This window comes from Pomacea canaliculata, linkage group LG7 (genome assembly GCF_003073045.1).
Source record: "Pomacea canaliculata isolate SZHN2017 linkage group LG7, ASM307304v1, whole genome shotgun sequence".
NCBI classification, from domain to species: Eukaryota; Metazoa; Mollusca; class Gastropoda; order Architaenioglossa; family Ampullariidae; genus Pomacea; species Pomacea canaliculata.
The window spans coordinates 940258-959513 of NC_037596.1; the positions used below are offsets into that span (position 1 = coordinate 940258).

General features: G+C 40.5%; 1 protein-coding gene across 1 annotated transcript; it reads left to right on the forward strand.

The window, feature by feature from the left end:
- Positions 1-395: 395 nt before the first annotated feature.
- LOC112569496 lies at positions 396-9403 on the forward strand. The gene is made up of 5 exons (XM_025247306.1): positions 396-498; positions 3095-3310; positions 7854-7970; positions 8261-8316; positions 8864-9403. The coding sequence occupies exons 1-4, from the start codon at positions 444-446 to the stop codon at positions 8287-8289; spliced, it is 417 nt and encodes a 138-aa protein (XP_025103091.1). The 5' UTR covers positions 396-443; the 3' UTR covers positions 8290-8316; positions 8864-9403.
- Positions 9404-19256: the final 9853 nt, after the last annotated feature.

Here is a 19256-nt window from a genome sequence, read left to right on the forward strand (position 1 = left end):
GGAACATATATTTTAAGATCTGAAGCTGATGTGTGCAGTATTGTTGGCACCATCTGTTTTAGCCACATCATATTGTCATCGCCTCTCGTTGCACTAAGAAATATAATGCAAGTTAATTTTCATGTGATACGAGCTCTGGGCACTGATGCCACCGTCTTTTTAACTACTGCAATTATTTTCAATGCTGCCGCACGCAGAACATAACGTAAAAATGATCCGGGAAGAGGATGTTTTTAAATAACTAATAATATTTTTAATTTTTAATTTTCTTTCTAATTTATACACATACCATCTGCGTTATTTTGTTGTAAAATGCTGTAGAAATATTGATAAAGCCAAATGCCCGAAAATATAATGTGTAGTAAGTATATATATATTCGTTATCACAGACTGTCTTTAGAAAGTTTCCACAAGTGGAGCCGCTGGCGTCGAGTGGAAGCAACATGATGTGGCCTCTCGTCTTTCTGCTCTGCTTCATTCAAGGTTTTGGTGTTCAAGGTAACAGTGATTGTAATGTACATTACGAATACACAAAAACACTTACAGTACACAGCCAGACATATCTTGATCAAGAATAAAACTGAAGATTAGAAAAATACAAAAAACTAGAAAAAGATAAATAATTAATGTAGCGAAATTGTTGATGTGCTTTATATTTCTAGAGCGAACCATGTTATCCTCTATGTTAGGAGAAGAACGTCTGAAGCTGTAACAATAACAATAACAATAACAACCAACTTTATTAGTGCCAATGGGCAATTTAAATGGTATGTGTGCTTTGTTTCCAATATATAATATATATATATATTAAAAAATAAATAAATAAAAAACATTCCCATGCATACCTACACATCACACGTTGACAGTTCATCTACAATGGAGAAGCTGGACTGCTGATGGCACAAAAGATTTAAGATGCCTATTGCTTGTGCATAGTGGCATTGCATAGCGGTTACCTAAAGTTAATTAAACAAATTCCACGCTAACACATGTTCAGGTATTGACAGAATGCGGGAAGCTTTCCTAACTAGTTGTTGATCACAGAAGAAAGTCAAGTTTCTCTGTTTGATACCAATTATCTTGGAACAGATGTGAACAATGCTATTCAAACTATTCCTATCATGGACAGATTACGAAACAAGCAAGCAAACGAAAAGGATAAAAGACTCAATAAAAGAATGGTAGAAAAGGGCTAAAATTGCTTGGTTGACTGAAAAACTAACTTCCGCAAAAGGTACATTGTCTGCTGGCCACGTTTGACAATGTGTTCAGTGTTCAGTCCATTTAAGCTGGCAATAAAAACAGTTCTCAGTTTCATACGCTTAAACAGTGCGGTCAGTCTCTCTTTATCTCCATAACTCTTTTTATAACCTTTTGTTTGTTTGGTTGATTTTGTTCTTAAATACAATTTAAATATTTATAAAGTCACATGGCAACAAATCTTTGTTCTGATTAGTATATATGTATTGGTGATCACTGTCGCGTACCGCGGTCGGGCGTCGCAAGACTCGCTCTCTCGCAGACACAGTCGATCGCAATCACACAGACTTCCACGTGCCGCCGCGAGCAACGAAGCCAATCATTCCTCAGGTGAAAAGTACAAAGTAAACAAACTGGAACAGAGTCAATATCCTGACAAAAAAAAAATCAATTCCCATCATACACAAACATTTAGATACATCCTCCAGTCAAACGAAGGGTCCAGCGCGACACTGAATGTTCACTACAACACAGCCTATCCACCTCACTGAACGTCACAACGTCCACGTCACTGCCACTGCCGGTTGGATCCCAGGCTTCCAACACATAGTCTCCTTAGAACTGAGGATTTCCCGCTCTTTGTACGTAATGACAACCCCCCCCGCCTCCATATCTTACGTCAGTACCAGTGACGTCAGACCTTGCGACGAGTAGCGACGCGCGAATGATCACAAACTGTCTTAGAACATTCTACACATACCAGTCGGCTTGCGGCTGTTGAGTCAGCGGAATGTGGCGTTTTCGTCTTGTGCTCCTGCTTCTTGGAGGTTGTGGTGCCATGGTAGCGGTGGTTGTGATGTACATTAAGAAAACACAAAACACTTACAGTACACAGGCAGAAATATTTCTTCAGGAACAAAATTGGGGGGTGAGGGAAAAACAGAAAATATAGATAATGAATGTAAGACTCATTTTTAATTGATTTTGTTTTTTGTTATAAGTTTATTGTGTATACATTGAAGATACCTGATGCGGCTACACACTCCAATGTCTATGTTATCCTCTATGTTAGGAGGGGAACGTCTGACTTTTAAAGAGACTTTTAGCATATTGTTTGGTGTGTTTTATTTCTCTATCGTACGTGCACAATGGTTGATGATGAGAACAACTGCTGGAAATGCATGACATAAAAATATAGAATAAAAACAATAAAAAGAAAAGGAACATATATTTTGAGATCTGAAGCTGATGCGTGCAGTATTTTGGGCACCATCTGTATTAACCATCTGTATTATCATCGCCTCTCTTTGCACCAACAAATATAATGCAAGTTAATTTTCATGCAATTATTTTCGATTCTGCCGCACGCAGAAAATAATGTGAAAATGATCGGGGAAGAGTATGTTTTTATTTTCTTTCTAATTTATACACAAACCATATGTGCGATTTTGTTCTCAGCTGCAATAGAAATATTGATAGAGTCAAATGGCCGAAAACGCAAATATCTTTATCAAGAATAAAACAGAAGATTAGAAAAATACAAATAATTAATGTAACGAAATTGTTGGTGTGTTTTATATTTCTAGAGCAAACGATGTTATCCTCGATGTTAGGAGAGGAACGTCTGAAGCTGTAACAATAACAATAACAATAACAACCAACTTTATTAGTGCCAATGTGCAATTTAAATGGGATGTGTGCTCTGTTTCCAATATCTATAGTATACATTTAAAAATAAATAAATAAAAAACATTCCCATGCACATCTACACATCACACGCTGACAGTTCATCTACAATGGGGAACTTGTGAAACTATGCACTTGAACAGTAAAAGAGGAACGATATGGAAAGAGAGACTTTTCACATATTCGTCTGTGTGTTTCATTTCTCTAGGGGCCAGATGGGAGATTATAATTCATACATCTGACAAAGAAGGCGCGGGTACAGACTCCGATAACTATATTACTCTCCATGGATCTCGCGGATCTTCCGCAGAAATAAGTTTGGGCAATGCTGACAACAACTACTTTGAGAGAAATCAGATAGACAGATTCTTTGTTACAACTCACGACATTGGTGATGTGTGCTCACTGACCATTAGGTCTGCCGGTAATTACATTTGTCCTTCCTGGCATCTCCGAGAGGTAAAGTATAACTTTAAAATCCATTCTATGCCATAGATGCTAAGAAAAAAACTGAATTGTTGTGCTTGGATCAAATAGTCAACTCATATAGCTGTCAATAGCACCATAGCACTGGTCACTGTGCCACGTTCATGTTTATAAATGTCATAAGACTGTTCTCTTTTAAACCTGAAAAAACACAACAGTTACAGGAATAATAAGAAGTTAATTTTGTAGTGTATTCTTTAGCCACTAAGAGGCTTCTATTGAAGATGCTAAGACACCAAGATATAAATGATATTTAATTTGGTAATTATGTGATCCATCCGTTGCGGTACAAACATCCCGGACAGCACAAAATGTTGGACCAATGTGGTTCCAGCGCTTGTAGGTACTGGCCATCTTGGCCACTGAGAGCTAGCCTCAAGCCAGGATGGAAACGATACAGCGGAAAGTAAGAAACTCCCGCTACATGGCTGTCACCATGGTAACACACCGTCTGCAGGTAGCCAATGATGGCTCGCAGTTGCCTTGCGTGAACAAACTGGAAACAACTTGCTGATTATTTTATCTTCTCACTAACATTTACTAGATTACTTTTGCCTGCCAAATTCTTTCCCTACTAAAAACTTGGAACTCAAGTACTCTATAATTAGACTTCTTAATTCCTCAGGAAATTTCACCACATAGACCACACAAATAGTGGCCTACTAAAGATTGACTTCGTATAAGGCCACCTAAACATTAACACTGCCCTCAACAAAATACCTGAGGTAGAAACATTCATATACAACTTCGGAACCCCCTTCCACATCTTTGCCCTGTCGGAAGCCCGGGTTACGGAACTTGTCTCCCTTAACGACATCGCTATTCCTGGGTACAACACTGGAACGTCGGTACCCAGAACGCAAACATGAAACTGGTTTAGTCACCTACATCAGCACAGCATTCAACACAAAGTGGCTGCACACCTAGAAAATACAACGTAGAGTCAATCTGGCTAGAAGTAAAGCTGAAAAATACGGCTCCACTTCTTATTGGATTCCTTTATAGAAACCCTTACGAACGAGCCGAGTGGACGGACCACTTCAGCTCCTAGTCAGATGCCGTGCTCCTTGAATCCAAAGAGCATATGCTGCTAGGGGACTTCAACATCGATCTCCTAAAACCGAATAAGCAATGGATAGAGAGGATCAGCCTAGCGAACCTCACCCAGTTAGTTACCACCCCAACAAGGGTCACTAGCACATCCCAGACACTCATTGACCATATCTATGTCAGCAACCAACACAACATACTTGAAGTCTTTGTACCCACGACAGGCTGCAGTGATCACTTCCCCGTTTGCCTGACGTGGCACAAAAATGGGACCAAAGTTCCCAGAAACTCACACAAAACAATCACCTACCGCTCCTTTAAAACCTTTGAGGAAACTAAATTTCTAGCTGATCTGTACAACTCTCCCCTAAACAAAATATACGATATCACAGACGCAGATGAAGCCATCACCTACTGGCACAACCAATATCTACAAATATACAATAAACATGTACCGCTGCAAACCAAACGTGTTAAACACCACATCAAACCTGCTTGGTTCGACCTTAAGCTCCAACCGCAATTAATGTAAGAGACAAACTTAAAAGGAGGGGCCAAGAAGCGAATTTAAAAAGCAAAGAAATATTGTCACCGCTATGAAATGAAGCAAGATGAAAAACTACTTTAGCAAACTCATAGAATGCAAACAGAACACCAAACTGATCTGGAAAGCCTCAATCAGCTAACCAACAATGTTCAAGAAAAACCAGTCCCACAACTACAATACCCCTAACACACTGAACGCACATTTTTGCAGGAATTGGTACTAGGTAATCTTAAATGACAAGTCACACGAAAACAAACTACACAAATTACAAAGCTTCTGTAACTCAAAGCACATTGAAATGGCTCTCTCCATTCCCCAATGACTATATTGGATGTATATTAAGCACTAACCAAACTTAAAGATACTAACACCAAAGGTCTAGACAGCATCAACAACAAAATCCTAAAGCTCTCAGCACCGGCCATTACTGAAAGCCTGACTATCTGTATAACCTCTGCATTGATAAATCTTACTTTCCAACACACTTAAACAAGCAAAAGTAATCCCAATTCACAAATCAGGTGATCCAAGCGACCTACAAAATTATCGTCCAATCTCAATTCTATCACCTCTCTCAAAAACCCTTAGAAAAAACACATCCACAAGCACCTACAAGAGCACCTTCTAAGGTATGAACTCCTCCATACAAACCAATCCGGCTTTAGGCCCCGTCACTCTTGCCACACTGCACTTACATCTATGGTGGAACAATGGCTAAGTAATACTAATGATAATCTTTTCTCTGCCGCATTATTTGTTGACCTTGCCAAAGCCTTTGATGTTATAAATCACAATCTGTTTATCAGAAAACTAACTCTCTACAAACTAAGTACCAGTAGCACCGAACTCCTTATCTCCTTTCTTGACAATCGAACTCAGAGAGTTGCTGTAAACAACCAACTGTCTGATCCCCTTAAAGTTAAATTCGGTGTCCCTCAAGGGTCAGTAGGGACCCCTGCTTTTCTCCATATACATAAACGATCTTCCTCTCCACATATCCCAATCCTGTGAAATGTTTGCGGACGACACCACAATACACGCACACCACCAACAGATAGAGCCACTTGCTTCCATCCTGCAACTGAGCGCTGATGATCTTCAGGCTTCGACTGATTCAAACCACATGTCCCTCAACCCCCTGAAAACTGAAGTCATGCTTCTAACGATCAGACAGAAAAGACAAAACCTAGCCACCCCATTTCCTAATATCCAAATCGGCGCTCAGTAAATAACGGAAGTACAGTTCCACAAACTCATGGGTGTTACCATTGACAACAACTTATCGTGGTCCCAACACATCTCAACCACAAGTAAAACACTTCCAAGAAAGTCTACCATCTGTCAAGAATAAAACATTTCCTTGACACTCACACAAGAAAACTCTTCTATATCACCCACATCCAGTCAGTCATTGTCTATGCCTCCACCCTATGGGACTCCGCTGGTGGATCCTCCATGAAACCTCTAGCTAGTGTTCAGAGGCGAGCTATCAAAGCCGTTCTGCTAAAACCGAAATAACACCCACGTGACTTCACCTCTCTAGGCGTCCTTCCTCTTAAAAACAGACTCAAATTTAACAAATGCATCTTCATCTATAAAATACTGATGGGCAAACTATCGCCAAGACTCTCTGTCTTATTTTCCTCCAATAACTCTAGAACCTTCCCAAAACTGAATATCCCCTTTCCTAGACTGGACCTCTTCAAATCAAGTCTGCAATTCTCAGGAAGCGCGCTATGGAACAGCCTCTTTCTCCATCTCAAGCAATTGCACTCCCTGAACTGCTTTCGACGCCATCTATCTAAACACTTCCAAAGATATATAGATGAGGCCTCTAGATTCCTACCAACTCCAGGTGACCTTGTGAATATATGCAAATGTCCTTTTAACCATCGCCTGTACATATCCACCCTTCTCTATGCTTACTATTTTTTTATACTTAATGCTCAATTACTTTATTTATATAGTTTAAATTTATATAATTTCCTTCCCTGTAAAGGGCGAGGGCTAAATGGAAAAAAGCGCTCAGTTGCTTATTTTACCCCTCGTAAATAAAGAATTGTAATTGACATATATATATATGTCGGCACACTACACGACTAATCTGAGCTTCCAGCACGATGATAATATATACATATAAATACATATGTCTAAGACTGCGCCCTAGAGCTTTAATGGCAGCCAAGCTTAGTCAGTCCTATATTTTTCCATACTAGGCCAAAATATTTTGACACGATTGTACCATGATAGAAGAAAAGTTGTAGCCGGCATGGCTCAACATTCCAGCAATATTTCTCTAAGATTTATTTCATTTAAGTGGACACATTTCTTGAATTAGATCGCAGCATTTACCTTAGATATCACAACTGATTACCACGGACAACGTTCTTTACTGTTTAGATTAACATAAATTTTGCAAATTTATTAACATTTATATTTCATTTGTTAAGTTTAATATATTCTGAACAAAGCATTACACATGCGGGAAGTCCCCCAAGGAATTTGCAGTTAAAGACTACTTTGCCTAAAGCTAATGGCAGCAGGCAGACAATATTTCCAATGGCACCGACTGTTATTTTAGCTGGTTATCACTTTAGTAATACTACATCCTTTAGGATAAAGACAAGCAAGTTCAATGCTTTGTATTAGCCTTTACGAGAAAATTTCTTAGTATTCATTCGCAAAATGCGTATTTCATGCAATGTTGTCATGTTTGTCCTTTTTGCAAATTTCAATCTCAATGATACAGAAAAGAGAATTCTCAACGTGTCTAAAGACATTAAATGTCTTATTGCCTATGATTTCTGAGGATGATTACACACTTGTCGCTAAGCTCGTATCTCCCATACATATACACGTTTTTCTTCTTTTCTGTTGCTCACAGATTTTGGTTCAGGGAAGAATAATGCAGAGGTTTTGGTGCGACTGCTTGTTATCAGGGAAAACTGGATATCAGAAGGAAATCTATCCCGATGTCCCATGCTCCAGACTGCAGTAAAAAGTATATCCTAGTTACCTATACGAGTATATCAGAAATATATTATGTTTACACTCTTTGTTGAAACGGCAAAATTTGTTGCTATGTGTGTTTCAAACCCGGTATATTGTACATCTTGTAGAAGAGTGTAGATGTTTCTACAACATTCAACTATCCTTTTGCAAATTTCCAACGTGACTAACACTAATTTTGCTGGATGAAAGCAATGTGATAACGTTTTTAAGATAATTTTTTTTTAATCAATATCAGTCTACATTTACATTTATATACCGTCTGGCAATGACTGTTATCAGGTAAACCGACGTGGGTGTCGGCACTTTGAATCCGGCACTGACCATCCAGCATACAGGTATGAAAGCATCATTTAGATAATATAGACACGTATCTAAATTAGAAATCACCAGGTGTGTAATTCTCGCTGAAAATTTAAATATATGTACTTATTTACTTACAGTTTTTGCATTGCAAAACCTCTAGCTAAAACTATATTAGTAAAATATATTTATACATAATATGATACATAATATAATTTTAATATATAATATAGTATACAATTTATAATATAGTGTACAATATATCAAAATATGCAACATACACGATAATAATTTCATTGGGCAGACATATTCACATGAATCTGTAATTGTCGTTTGCGTGTTTACGTCCATAACATTTTAATTAAAGTAAACACTCTAGAAACTTAGCAATTGTACTTTACAACTATTTTTTCATCAAAGATGACTAAATTGTTACTTTAAGGGATTCATTGCAAATGCATTTTCGAACTTGCAGATTTTGTTATTTACAAAGGACTTAAAGCTTCTTATTTCTTTAATGTTTATCTTTTTATTTGATGTTCTTCCTTTTTTGTTTTTATGGAACTTACATTGTGTGTGCAGAGTTTATTCACCTGATGGAACACCTTGCTCATCCGCTAACTGGTAGACATTTAAAGATATAAAAATGAACATTCTTGAAAATGGAAACAAAAATGTGTTCTATAGAAAGACAGTATATTCAATGATCTACAATTTTAATACTGCTTGAAAGTTATTTTGAAAAAAAAACCATTTTCTAAGTATTATCGATTACAGTCAGAATTCTCATTTAAACTACTTGAAAAAATAGATAGTTATTTTACACTTGTTTATTCTGTCACAAGATGTAATGAAAAGGTAGGAAGTATACTTGTAACATGTACACTAGTCAACCCTAAAGAGTAGTCAACTGTAAACGCTTCTGCAAAAGTATACCTTATAACCCAAGGTCTTTTACCCAACAAGCAATTTTCAAGCCAACAATTCTACAAAAAGAAAAAAAGAAAAAGAGTGGAAAATAATGTCCAATTTCTCGAAAGAATACGTGGTCTAAGATTTTTAACTTTCTCGTTGTAAATGGCATCAAAAATGCAAGGTGAAAATAAAATAGTTGAATCACAATCATTTGTCTTTTGTGATTTGACAAAAATGTTTTTTTTGGTGGCTGCTATAGACAAACAACTTATCTCCAAACACATACACACATATGTTGTCTCTACATTCCTGTTCACCTGTTTATGTGTTGTAATAAGACAAACGTAGACTTATGTTGCATATCCTCGAAATATCTCTATTTCATTCACAAACATACACGCGTACACACACAGAGCTCGATAACACACCGCATAAACAATTAAAATAAACCTTCAAGCCTCTTTTTCCCCGTTTTCTAATGCTCAATCAGTACATAGGGAGAAGTGTGGTTGTTACCAGTAGACCAGTGATGTAGTATTATGTACTAATTAGTGGGATATTTGAAGTAGTTTACCCGAAACCAACTTCTGAATGTCCGGCTGCCTCGTAGAGACAGCAAGTCGGAGCACTGAATCGAAATGTTCGTCCATCGAAAAAAAGATTGAGAGACGCCCCTAAGTGGGGATAAATACTTCTTCTTCCCTTTTTTCGTTCTTTTAGGTCTTTTTTTTTTTTATTACTAACATGCCGATTTCCTGCATTGTGGGCAGAAGTTTCGCGGGCCGGATGGCAACGCGTCGCGGGCCGGATATGGCCCGCTGGCCGAAGGTTGGGCATCCCTGCAGTAGACAAAGCGCTAATTGCCCGCGAATAAAATTTTAACAGGTTTTTAATGTTCATATCTATAAACTTACAACATACACTTATCTGTATACTCCATCTTAAAGAGCATTTTCAAAAATTAAGGTGGTGTAAATTTTTTAAAACTACAAGTTTTATTTACCGGCAGTAAAAACAAACGAATGATTGTAACTGTATGCCACAGGGAATTCACTAATCGGAACGACGGTCAATAGTTAAAAATTTACAAAATAAAATTATTTGCACGATATAAAAAAAATAAAGTACCAACGAAACAGAAATGTTAGAATATACATTAGAATAGAAATATTTATCTTTTTCTTTTTATTGTCTGTAGTTTGAGTTCAAATCCAGGTTGAATTGAGTAACCGGTCACCGACATTAACATGGCGGTTTGTCACAGAATGTTTGCCTACTTTTAAACATAAAGAAATACCTGATTGGTTGAGTTTTTATTTTTCAGTTGTCAAAGGAAGTAATTCGTAAGGAACAAGTGCTAAAGGGTCCAGTGCTTGCCCCCCTTTTGTATTCATTCATATTCGCACAGCGCGATGTGTTGTAAGATTGTACCCCAAGGTTGTTGTACATGTACATATCTGTAGGACAAGGCCTGGGTGGCACACCTGGTGGGTCAAATATGATCAATTTCAATTTCATTTCTATTGTTTAGTAGTGCAACAAGAGAGGATCGCAATTAAGTAAAGGACACGACGTGGTTAGAGTAGATAATGCTAAACATACTGCACATATCGGCTCTTGGTGTCAAAATATTATTTCCTTTTCTTTTAACTTTAGATTTTTTCTCATTTACAACCACTGTGCAAATAATAATAATAATACAAATTTACACAATGCATTTTCACACTTTTTAAGGAGGATGGTATATGACAACTTGACAACATACGAAGAAACAGAAGGTTAAACAACAAGACTGAGTGCGAAAAAAAGACAAACATAGAAAACACAAATTGGAATCCACTTATTCTTCTTCACGTCTCTGTCCGAGCGAAAAGGTGTGCGTTCGTTACCAGCTGTTGCGAGCGTGCAGCCGGTGACGTAGGGGGTGGTCACGTGACTATATATATATATGAACCAGAGGCGGCGTTAGGAACACGCGGGGCCTGGGGCCGACCATCCGCGCGGGACCGGGGTTAAGGAGGACGTGTATCAACATCCCTATGGATATGACGCCGGAAGCACTTATTTATATACAGTTAGATAGGCTGGATCAATTTCGAGAAATAACGCACGAATTTAGTGTTTTAATTGTTCGTAACCTTTCCCACCGTTTGTGACAGTAGCGCTTTTTTCTTAAAGCGAAACAATATGGTGACGATAACTTAATAAACTGCTTGTTATTATTGTCGGACATGGGTTCAATAATTTGCTTAATTAGAACTTAGAAGTGTTTTCTGAGCTTCAATTTTTTTGTCACAACTGGTTTAACACAGCTAGCAATAAGTCATAAAGATAAGGTGATCAGACTTAATAATGGATAGTTTCCTCTCCGGGGTGCATGGAGTGTCCACGTAGATGTAGTGCCTTTGACTTTCCGGCAGCAGTGTCCCTTGGGACAGACGGGAGCACTAGTCCTCACATGGCACTCAACTCCCACAGCTGGCTCCAGGTCTTTAACCTAGCCACACCCCGGTAACCGCTTCTGCTGGCGGGTTAAACGCTCTGAGGGGTTGACGTGTTCTCCACGACAGTACAAATACTTGGAGAGGAGATGGGCGCCACCAAGTTCGCCAAAGCCCACTGAAAGGACTCATGGACGCACAAAAGAAAAGAAGCATTATGCCGGATCGGCCGAGGCCCGGATCACCAACGACCACGCACCCCACTGGTGGTCTCCAGGGTGGGGGCGACAAGTGTGCTACTGGAACCAAGACTACACCCAAGTCTATACCCTAGTCTACAATCAAGCTGACTACACAAGGAACCACTATAGGAACTTAGAATGATCGCAAACTCCATCAGTGCTGCAAAGTTAAAGAACACATACACGAGTTACAGCGCTACCAATGGGACATAGTGGGACTTGCGGAAGTCCGATGGACTGGTTTCGGGGAGTCAACTTTAGATGAAGGCCACAAGATCTGGTTCAGCGGAGAAGAAACCAATCATGAACGTGGTGAAGCTTTCATAGTCAGGAAAGAGGTGGCTGGAACTGTCATCAGCTGCACCCCAATCTCTAGCAGACTTATCTCCATCCGAATCTCTGTTCGACCACACAGCATTACCATCATACAAGTGTACGCCCCAACATCAGAACACGAAGATGAAGAGGTCGAGGAATTCTACGAGGAGCTGGACAACATCATCAAGAAAACTCCGAAGAAGGACATCTTGATTGTCCTCGGCGACTGGAATGCTAAGATCGGCCCTGACGCTTACCAACAATGGGCAGGAACAGTCGGCAAGTTTGGCCTAGGCAACATCAACGCAAGAGGCCTACGGCTACAAGAAATCGCACAGAGTCACCGTCTTACCATCGCCAACACCCTCCACCCGCACAAAAAAACAAGAACTGTAACGTGGTAATCGACAGGAGGCCTGGTCCATAACCAGATTGACTTCATCTTGCTGCCTCAGCTTTTGAAATCAAGCATCAACAAAGCACAAACGAGGTCCTTTCCTGGCGCTGACATAGGCAGCGACCACAACCTTGTCCTCACTAGTCTCAAGTTGAAACTGAAGTTGAAACGTGATAACAAGAGCCCTCGCATAAGATTCAACCTGGAGAAGCTTCATAGACCCGAAAATAGAGAGGGTCTTCCAGGCCCAGGTGGGAGGTAAATTTGTAGCCCTGGCTACTTTAGACTGCGACGTAGACACCCTTGCTGGAAGTATCAAAGAGGTGCTACTCTCTACTGCAGACGAAGTGCTGGGGAAGCAGAGGAAGCGCAAACAACCCTGGGGGACAGACGACATCCTTGATCTTTGCGACGTAAGGAGAGCCTTGAAGAAAGAGAGAGGTCTAGGCCCGAAGTCAGCAGACAAATAAAGACTTGTTAACCAGAAGATCAGAAAAAGGATGAAGGAGGCAAAAGAAGATTTGATCGAAGACCAGTGTCGCAGCGTGGAAAAAGGCATGGCAAGCGGAGACAGCAAGAAGGCATATGAAACACTGAAGGCTCTCACAAAGACTCAGCAGCAAACAGCCACAGTCATCGAAGACAGCTCCGGACAGCTCCTTACGGAAAACGCTGCTGTACTACGCCGTTGGACTGAATTCTGCCAAGACGTACAACTACAAGATCGAGCCAGAGACCAGCATTCTCCACAACCACCAGACTGGGACAAGAGAGGCTGAAGACCTGCCAGTATTAACTGAGGAGGTGAAAGAAGCTGTGCACAGTCTGAAGGGAGGAAAGTCACCTGGTGTGGACAACGTACCTGCTGAGCTGCTGAAGCATAGAGGAGAAGCAACAACCAAGGCCTTCACCACACTGTGTCAAAAGATATGGGAAGAAAAGAAATGGCCAGAACAATGGGCTCAGTCTATCATCATCCCACTCCCTAAGAAAGGAAACCTGAAGCAGTGCCAGAACTACAGAACCATCAGCCTGATAAGCCACCCAAGCAAAGTGATGCTCAGAATCATCCTCAACCGCTTAAAACCTATTGCTGAGGAACTGCTGGCAGGAGAACAGGCTGACTTCAGGGCTGAAAGAAGCACGGTAGAACAGATCTTCAACTGACGTGTTATAATAGAAAAACACCTGGAGCATCAACGTGAACTATACCACAACTTCATCGATTTCAAAAAAGCTTTTGATCGTGTCTGGCACGATGGACTCTGGCAAGTCATGAGATCATTCAACATAGAAGAGGGACTGATCCAGATGATAGCAGCACTCTACAAGAACGCCTCCAGCGCGGTGCTACTCAACAACCAACTAGGCGAGTTCTTCGGGATGACGATCGGGGTCCGTCAAGGATACCTACTCTCTCCCATCCTTCTTAACATCTGCCTTGAGAAGATTATGCAAGAAACCCTCCACGAACACCATACCTCAATCTCCATTGGTGGCAGACCCCTGTGCAACCTCCGCTTTGCAGATGACATTGACCTCATGGCAGGCAGTAACAACGAACTACAGGATTTGACAGATAGACTCTCAAGAAGAGCAGGGGCCTATGGCATGGAAATAAGCTCAGAAAAAAAGCAAAGTGATGATCGATACCACCAGCGACAACAGCAGCATCGTCATGAACGGCCAGAAGCTGGAAGAGGTCAGCAGCTTCAAGTACTTGGGTGCCACCCTGTCTACAGATGGTTGCTGTACAGCACAGATCCATATCAGGATTGGTATGGCAACTTCCGCAATGTCCAGACTGGACAGGATCTGGCGAAGCAACTCAATCAGCTTCAGTACCATGTACAGGCTGTACAAGTCCCTTGTAGTGTCAATCCTACTCTACGGCTGCGAGACTTGGACGCTGCTTGCCAAAGCGGAAACGAAACTCCAGACCTTCGAGAACAAGTGCCTGAGAAAAATGCTCCGCATATCATATCGCGAACACAAGACCAACGCATACGTACGGAGCACCGTAACCTCTCTAGTGGGCCCACATGAACCCCTTCTGGCAATAGTGAAGCGACGCAAGCTCGCCTGGTTCGGCCACGTCACCCGCCACAACACCCTGTCCAAGACGATCCTACAAGGAACCCTCAAAGGGAGCCGTCGTCGTGGTCGTCCGAGGAAAAGCTGGGTCACCAACATCAAAGAATGGACCGAACGCGAGATCCCGGATCTGCTCTCATCTGCCCAAGAAAGGACCGAGTGGAAAATTCTGCCTGTTGCTGCTGCCGGCCGATCCCCCCTCCGCCCGGACCGGCAAGGGATTGACTGACTGAGTTTCCTCTCTGGACGCATTAGTCTTATCTCAACTATTTGGCTGTTTTCTCTTTTGTGTTTCACAGAAAATGCTTAAGTTGTTATCGATGTGGCACTATACACTAAATTAGCTCACAACAATGGAGAGGACTACACTTATTATATTTCATGTACGAACCCAGGATGCTGTTTTACACCAGCTTGTGAAGTCATTAGCATCCATCTATCCATCCACACTCGAACTCAACTCGAATATTTGTTGGGTTTGTTTTGTTTTTTTTTTTTTTGACTGAAGACCATTTCAGCCGTTGTCCCTTTTACAGGGTGAGCATTAAAAAAGCCTTCTTTTCACCTATCCATACGCTTCTCATCTACCACTAATAACAAACATTACTTTTATTGCATTACCTTCTTGTGATAAGACATGAGAGAGCAGTCCAGTAGGTAGGACGGGTCTTCTTGCTCTCGTCTTTTATTCACACATACGGAATTTTCATTAGTCCCTATGAGTTTTCACCAGAATGTGTGTGCTATGGGTCACACAAACACACACAAGCAAACATAACAGATAAGAACATGTAGCTATTTACTTGTTTATACAGTAATATTAGAATTAAAAGTGCAAAGGACGCGTAAAAAAATGTGATGCAGAGAGTTGGAGAAACACGTCTAACCGGAGAGTAGAGGAGAGGGATAAAACTCTTAGGTGTATAGACGTAGAGAATGAACGGACATGATAGAATTGACCGGTATACATAGAACAAAAAAGGGGGGGGGGAGAAGTAGAGAAACAATGAATTGAAGGAAGGAAGAAATGCGTAGTCAGAGAGCATGGTATGGTGATAGGGGAAACTTAATGTGAAAAGTAATATAACCTAATAGAAAATGAAGGGAAGTAAGATTTATAAACAGTGACGCTACAACTCTTGCTTGCTTATGTGTTTATTAGCACAGTTCCTCCTCCTCCTCCTCATCATCATCATAATCATCGTCGTCGTCATCATCATCATCACCATCATCATCATCATCATCATCATCATCATCATCATCATCATCATCATCAATTACGTTGATACCTGCCATTATCGATGAGAGGCAGTAGCGGTGTAGTCTCTGATTGGGCGATCTGTTCAGTCTCTGTCGACCTCGACCTCTCCCACCCTTCACATATCGATGAAGAACCGCCTTTGATTTTGGTGTTTCTGATTGTAGACACGTCAACAGTTTAAAGATTTTAAATGCGAGAAAATTTTTTGTCTTATTTGTTTCCATCTGACAGGTCATGCTATTGGGATTGTCGTACTTTTCAACATGGGTTTACTTTGGCTTTTACTCTTCTTTGATTGTATACATATTTTTTCTTCTGATGTAATTTTGGCATATAAATAGTTAATCATTTACTATTTTTGATAAGCGCGTGTGAGTAATCTGACCAAGTGATTGAACTGGTCCTTAAGCAGACAGCTTTTTCAGTAGCACAGATCAATCAGTTACTAATATTTTCAGGCTTTCAATCTGATTGCTGGTCTCGATCACGTTTGTATCACGTGCATAATCAAGGTCGAGGTCAAAAATTTTGAGACCTTGAATCGTACTAGGAAGCACCTGACCTCTTGGAAAAGGAAATATGACCCCTTACAGCGAAACACGTGGTCCCAAATGAAAAAGGATGCCCAGAACCGGCTCTGATGGCTGGGTGTATTTGCAGCGCTATGCTAAGAAGAAGAAAAAAGGAGAAAGGAGATGAAATAAGACAAAATAAGAAAAAGGAAGAAGAACGAGGAAAAAGGAAGGACGAAGAAAAGAAGATGAAAGAAAGGAAGGATGAGGAGAGAAAAGGAAGAAGGAAAAAAGGTTAAATGAAGGAAGGAAGAAAGAAAGAAGAAGGAAAGAATAGAAGAAAAGAGAAGAAGAAGGGACGAGAGGACAAAGGGAAGGAAAGGAAGAATGGAAGAAAGAAAGGAAGAAAAAGAAGGAAGAAAGAAGATAGAAATGAGAAAAAAGAAGGATGAAGGAAGAATGAAGAATGAAGAAAGAAAGTAGTAAAACTCAGTAGAGAGAGCAAGATATCCCAGGTTGTCAACCTGTTGATATTCATGCAGACCATCAATCAATTGAAGGGATACTCAAGGCTTGTGATAAGGCTGTGGCGACGGTCAAACGTTTCAAAACTATATTTAGTTACAATAACAGAGCACGAGAGCAATACAGGAGAAATAAAGGATTCGTTTCTCACTTAATTACCACTTATTAGCACTATTTCCGTTGCCGATTTTTATAAAAATCGAAAAAAAAATCCAGCGAAATCGACCCTTGTGTCCTTCCGCCGAGTAACCACGATAGCTTCCCGAGATGATCAAGCAGACGAACCTGCGTGTGACGTCAGTCAGAGACGTACAGGAAGTGTCTGTGATCATTGTGACGTCAGTCAGTGACGTACAGGAAGTGTCTGTGATCATTGCGACGTCAGTCAGTGACGTACAGAAAATGTCTGTGATCATTGCGAGGGTTTAAATTCGTTATCGGTGGTGTTTCGTGAGTTAATTTAGGTTTTGAAATGAACTATTCAAAGGACAGTTTTAAAAATTATAGAAAACAGTCTGTCTCACTTGGTTATCAGTCTTGGTCCTATGTCATAAGGTCACGTGACAACGAGATTTCGTCTAAGTAAACGAAAGAATCCTATGTAATTTCTCTTCTTAAACACAACATGCCACAAAGTCTTCAACTTTTTCCATATGAACAGACGCGAAAAAAGACAAGATTAAAGTGGATCCTACTCTTTACGAGATTCAAAGCAGTTTTATTTTGCCTATACAATACCTTTAAGTTTAATTTCCCAGTAGTATGTAAACAATTTACAGAACTTCTTACCTCCTGAATCTCGGCTGCTGACGATGACATATCTGATGCATTATCTATCAGGTAACACCCCTGAAGGTTCATTAAAAGTATTGTCTGTCTTTTTAGGCTAAAGTAAACTGTGTTTTGCTCTCACTATTTTGCTTTTTTTGTGTGTATGCATGATTTGTTTCTGCTACACGTTATTGTGATTTTAATACATATACAGTGGAACCTCGGTTAACGAACTTAATCCGTTCTGGAAAGCTGTTCGTTATCCGAAACAATGTTTTCCATAAGAAATAAAGGAAATAGATTTAATTGGTTTCCAGCCCCTGTTGACTCGCTAATATTTGAAAGTTACAGGCTATATAGGTTTTGTTTAATGAGAACAGTTATAATGCAATATAAATGGAGTTAAATAAACTTAAAAACATTAACGAAAGCATTTAAATAACAGAAAACTTGCCGTTTTGACGGCGTGGGTGGATGGAGGTGTGGGGAGGAAGGGGTGGAATTACTGCTTTTATTCCCCCTCCATGAGCACGTGACATAATAAAATCGGGGGTGACTTCCCTTTTCTGTAGCTTTGAGGTCAAAGGAAAAAACTTGTCCAGTGTCTGTTCCTTCTGCCTTTTTTGTAAAACTCTTCTGTAATACATCACATATCTGACAGACGCATGCCACCTTCATACTTTGAAGTCATTTCCTTTTTCAATTCATTTGTTGGCCGCTTCCTTGTCATTACCTCACTACTATTAATTGCTCTTAATCTTCTTTGGAGCCATGATTGAGGATTATCTTATTAAAGTAATGCACAACAATCACTAAATAAGAAGGATGCGCATAGATAAGGAACGACCGATCGTAGCTGTGTCTCGAGCGCGAATGATGACATGCTGGTCGGTCACGTGTGGTTCACGTGGCTGTTCGTTATCCGAAATTTTGTTCGCTGTCCGAGACAAACTCTTAACGAAAGTTTTGTTCGTTATCCGAAAAATTCGCTATCCGAGGCGTTCGCTAACCGAGGTTCCACTGTATGTATATAAGGCCATACGCGTGAATGAGCAGTATGACGATGCGTGATTCTTGTCTTAGTTTGTAATCTTGTGCGACTCTCTTGTTGTGTCCATGTGGTACTCGGACTTTTCGCCGCCGGACGTTTCGGAGCCGGACGTTTTGCTGACCGGACGTTCCGCCAAACGTATGTTTTGTCGACGGAGGTTTCGGCGCGGGGCCCTCAGCCGACGAACGTTTTGTCGACGAACATTTCGGCATTTCACGCGAGACCTTTAGCCGAAGTCAAGTGTGTGACGCCCCTTAGCTCACACATTTCTCTCGCCATTGTATCAATGTATCAGTGAACTGTCTCTCACTATCCCTCCTCATGTGAACCGTTAGCTCACACATTTCTCTCGCCATTGTATCAATGTGAGTCTCTGCCAGTTCTCACGTTCACCTTCCACCTGGACAATATTTCTGTTTGTCATCTGTCTCACGTTCCCTCGAGATAG

What these genes read in the sequence shown, in the direction of transcription:
- LOC112569496 (XM_025247306.1), top strand. Translation starts at nt 444, where the DNA reads ATGATGTGGCCTCTCGTCTTTCTGCTCTGCTTCATTCAAGGTTTTGGT. An exon ending in TCAAGGTTTTGGTGTTCAAG is followed by an intron (nt 499 to 3,094) that starts GTAACAGTGATT and finishes TCATTTCTCTAG; the next exon opens with GGGCCAGATGGGAGATTATA. An exon ending in GCTCCAGACTGCAGTAAAAA is followed by an intron (nt 7,971 to 8,260) that starts GTATATCCTAGT and finishes GACTGTTATCAG; the next exon opens with GTAAACCGACGTGGGTGTCG.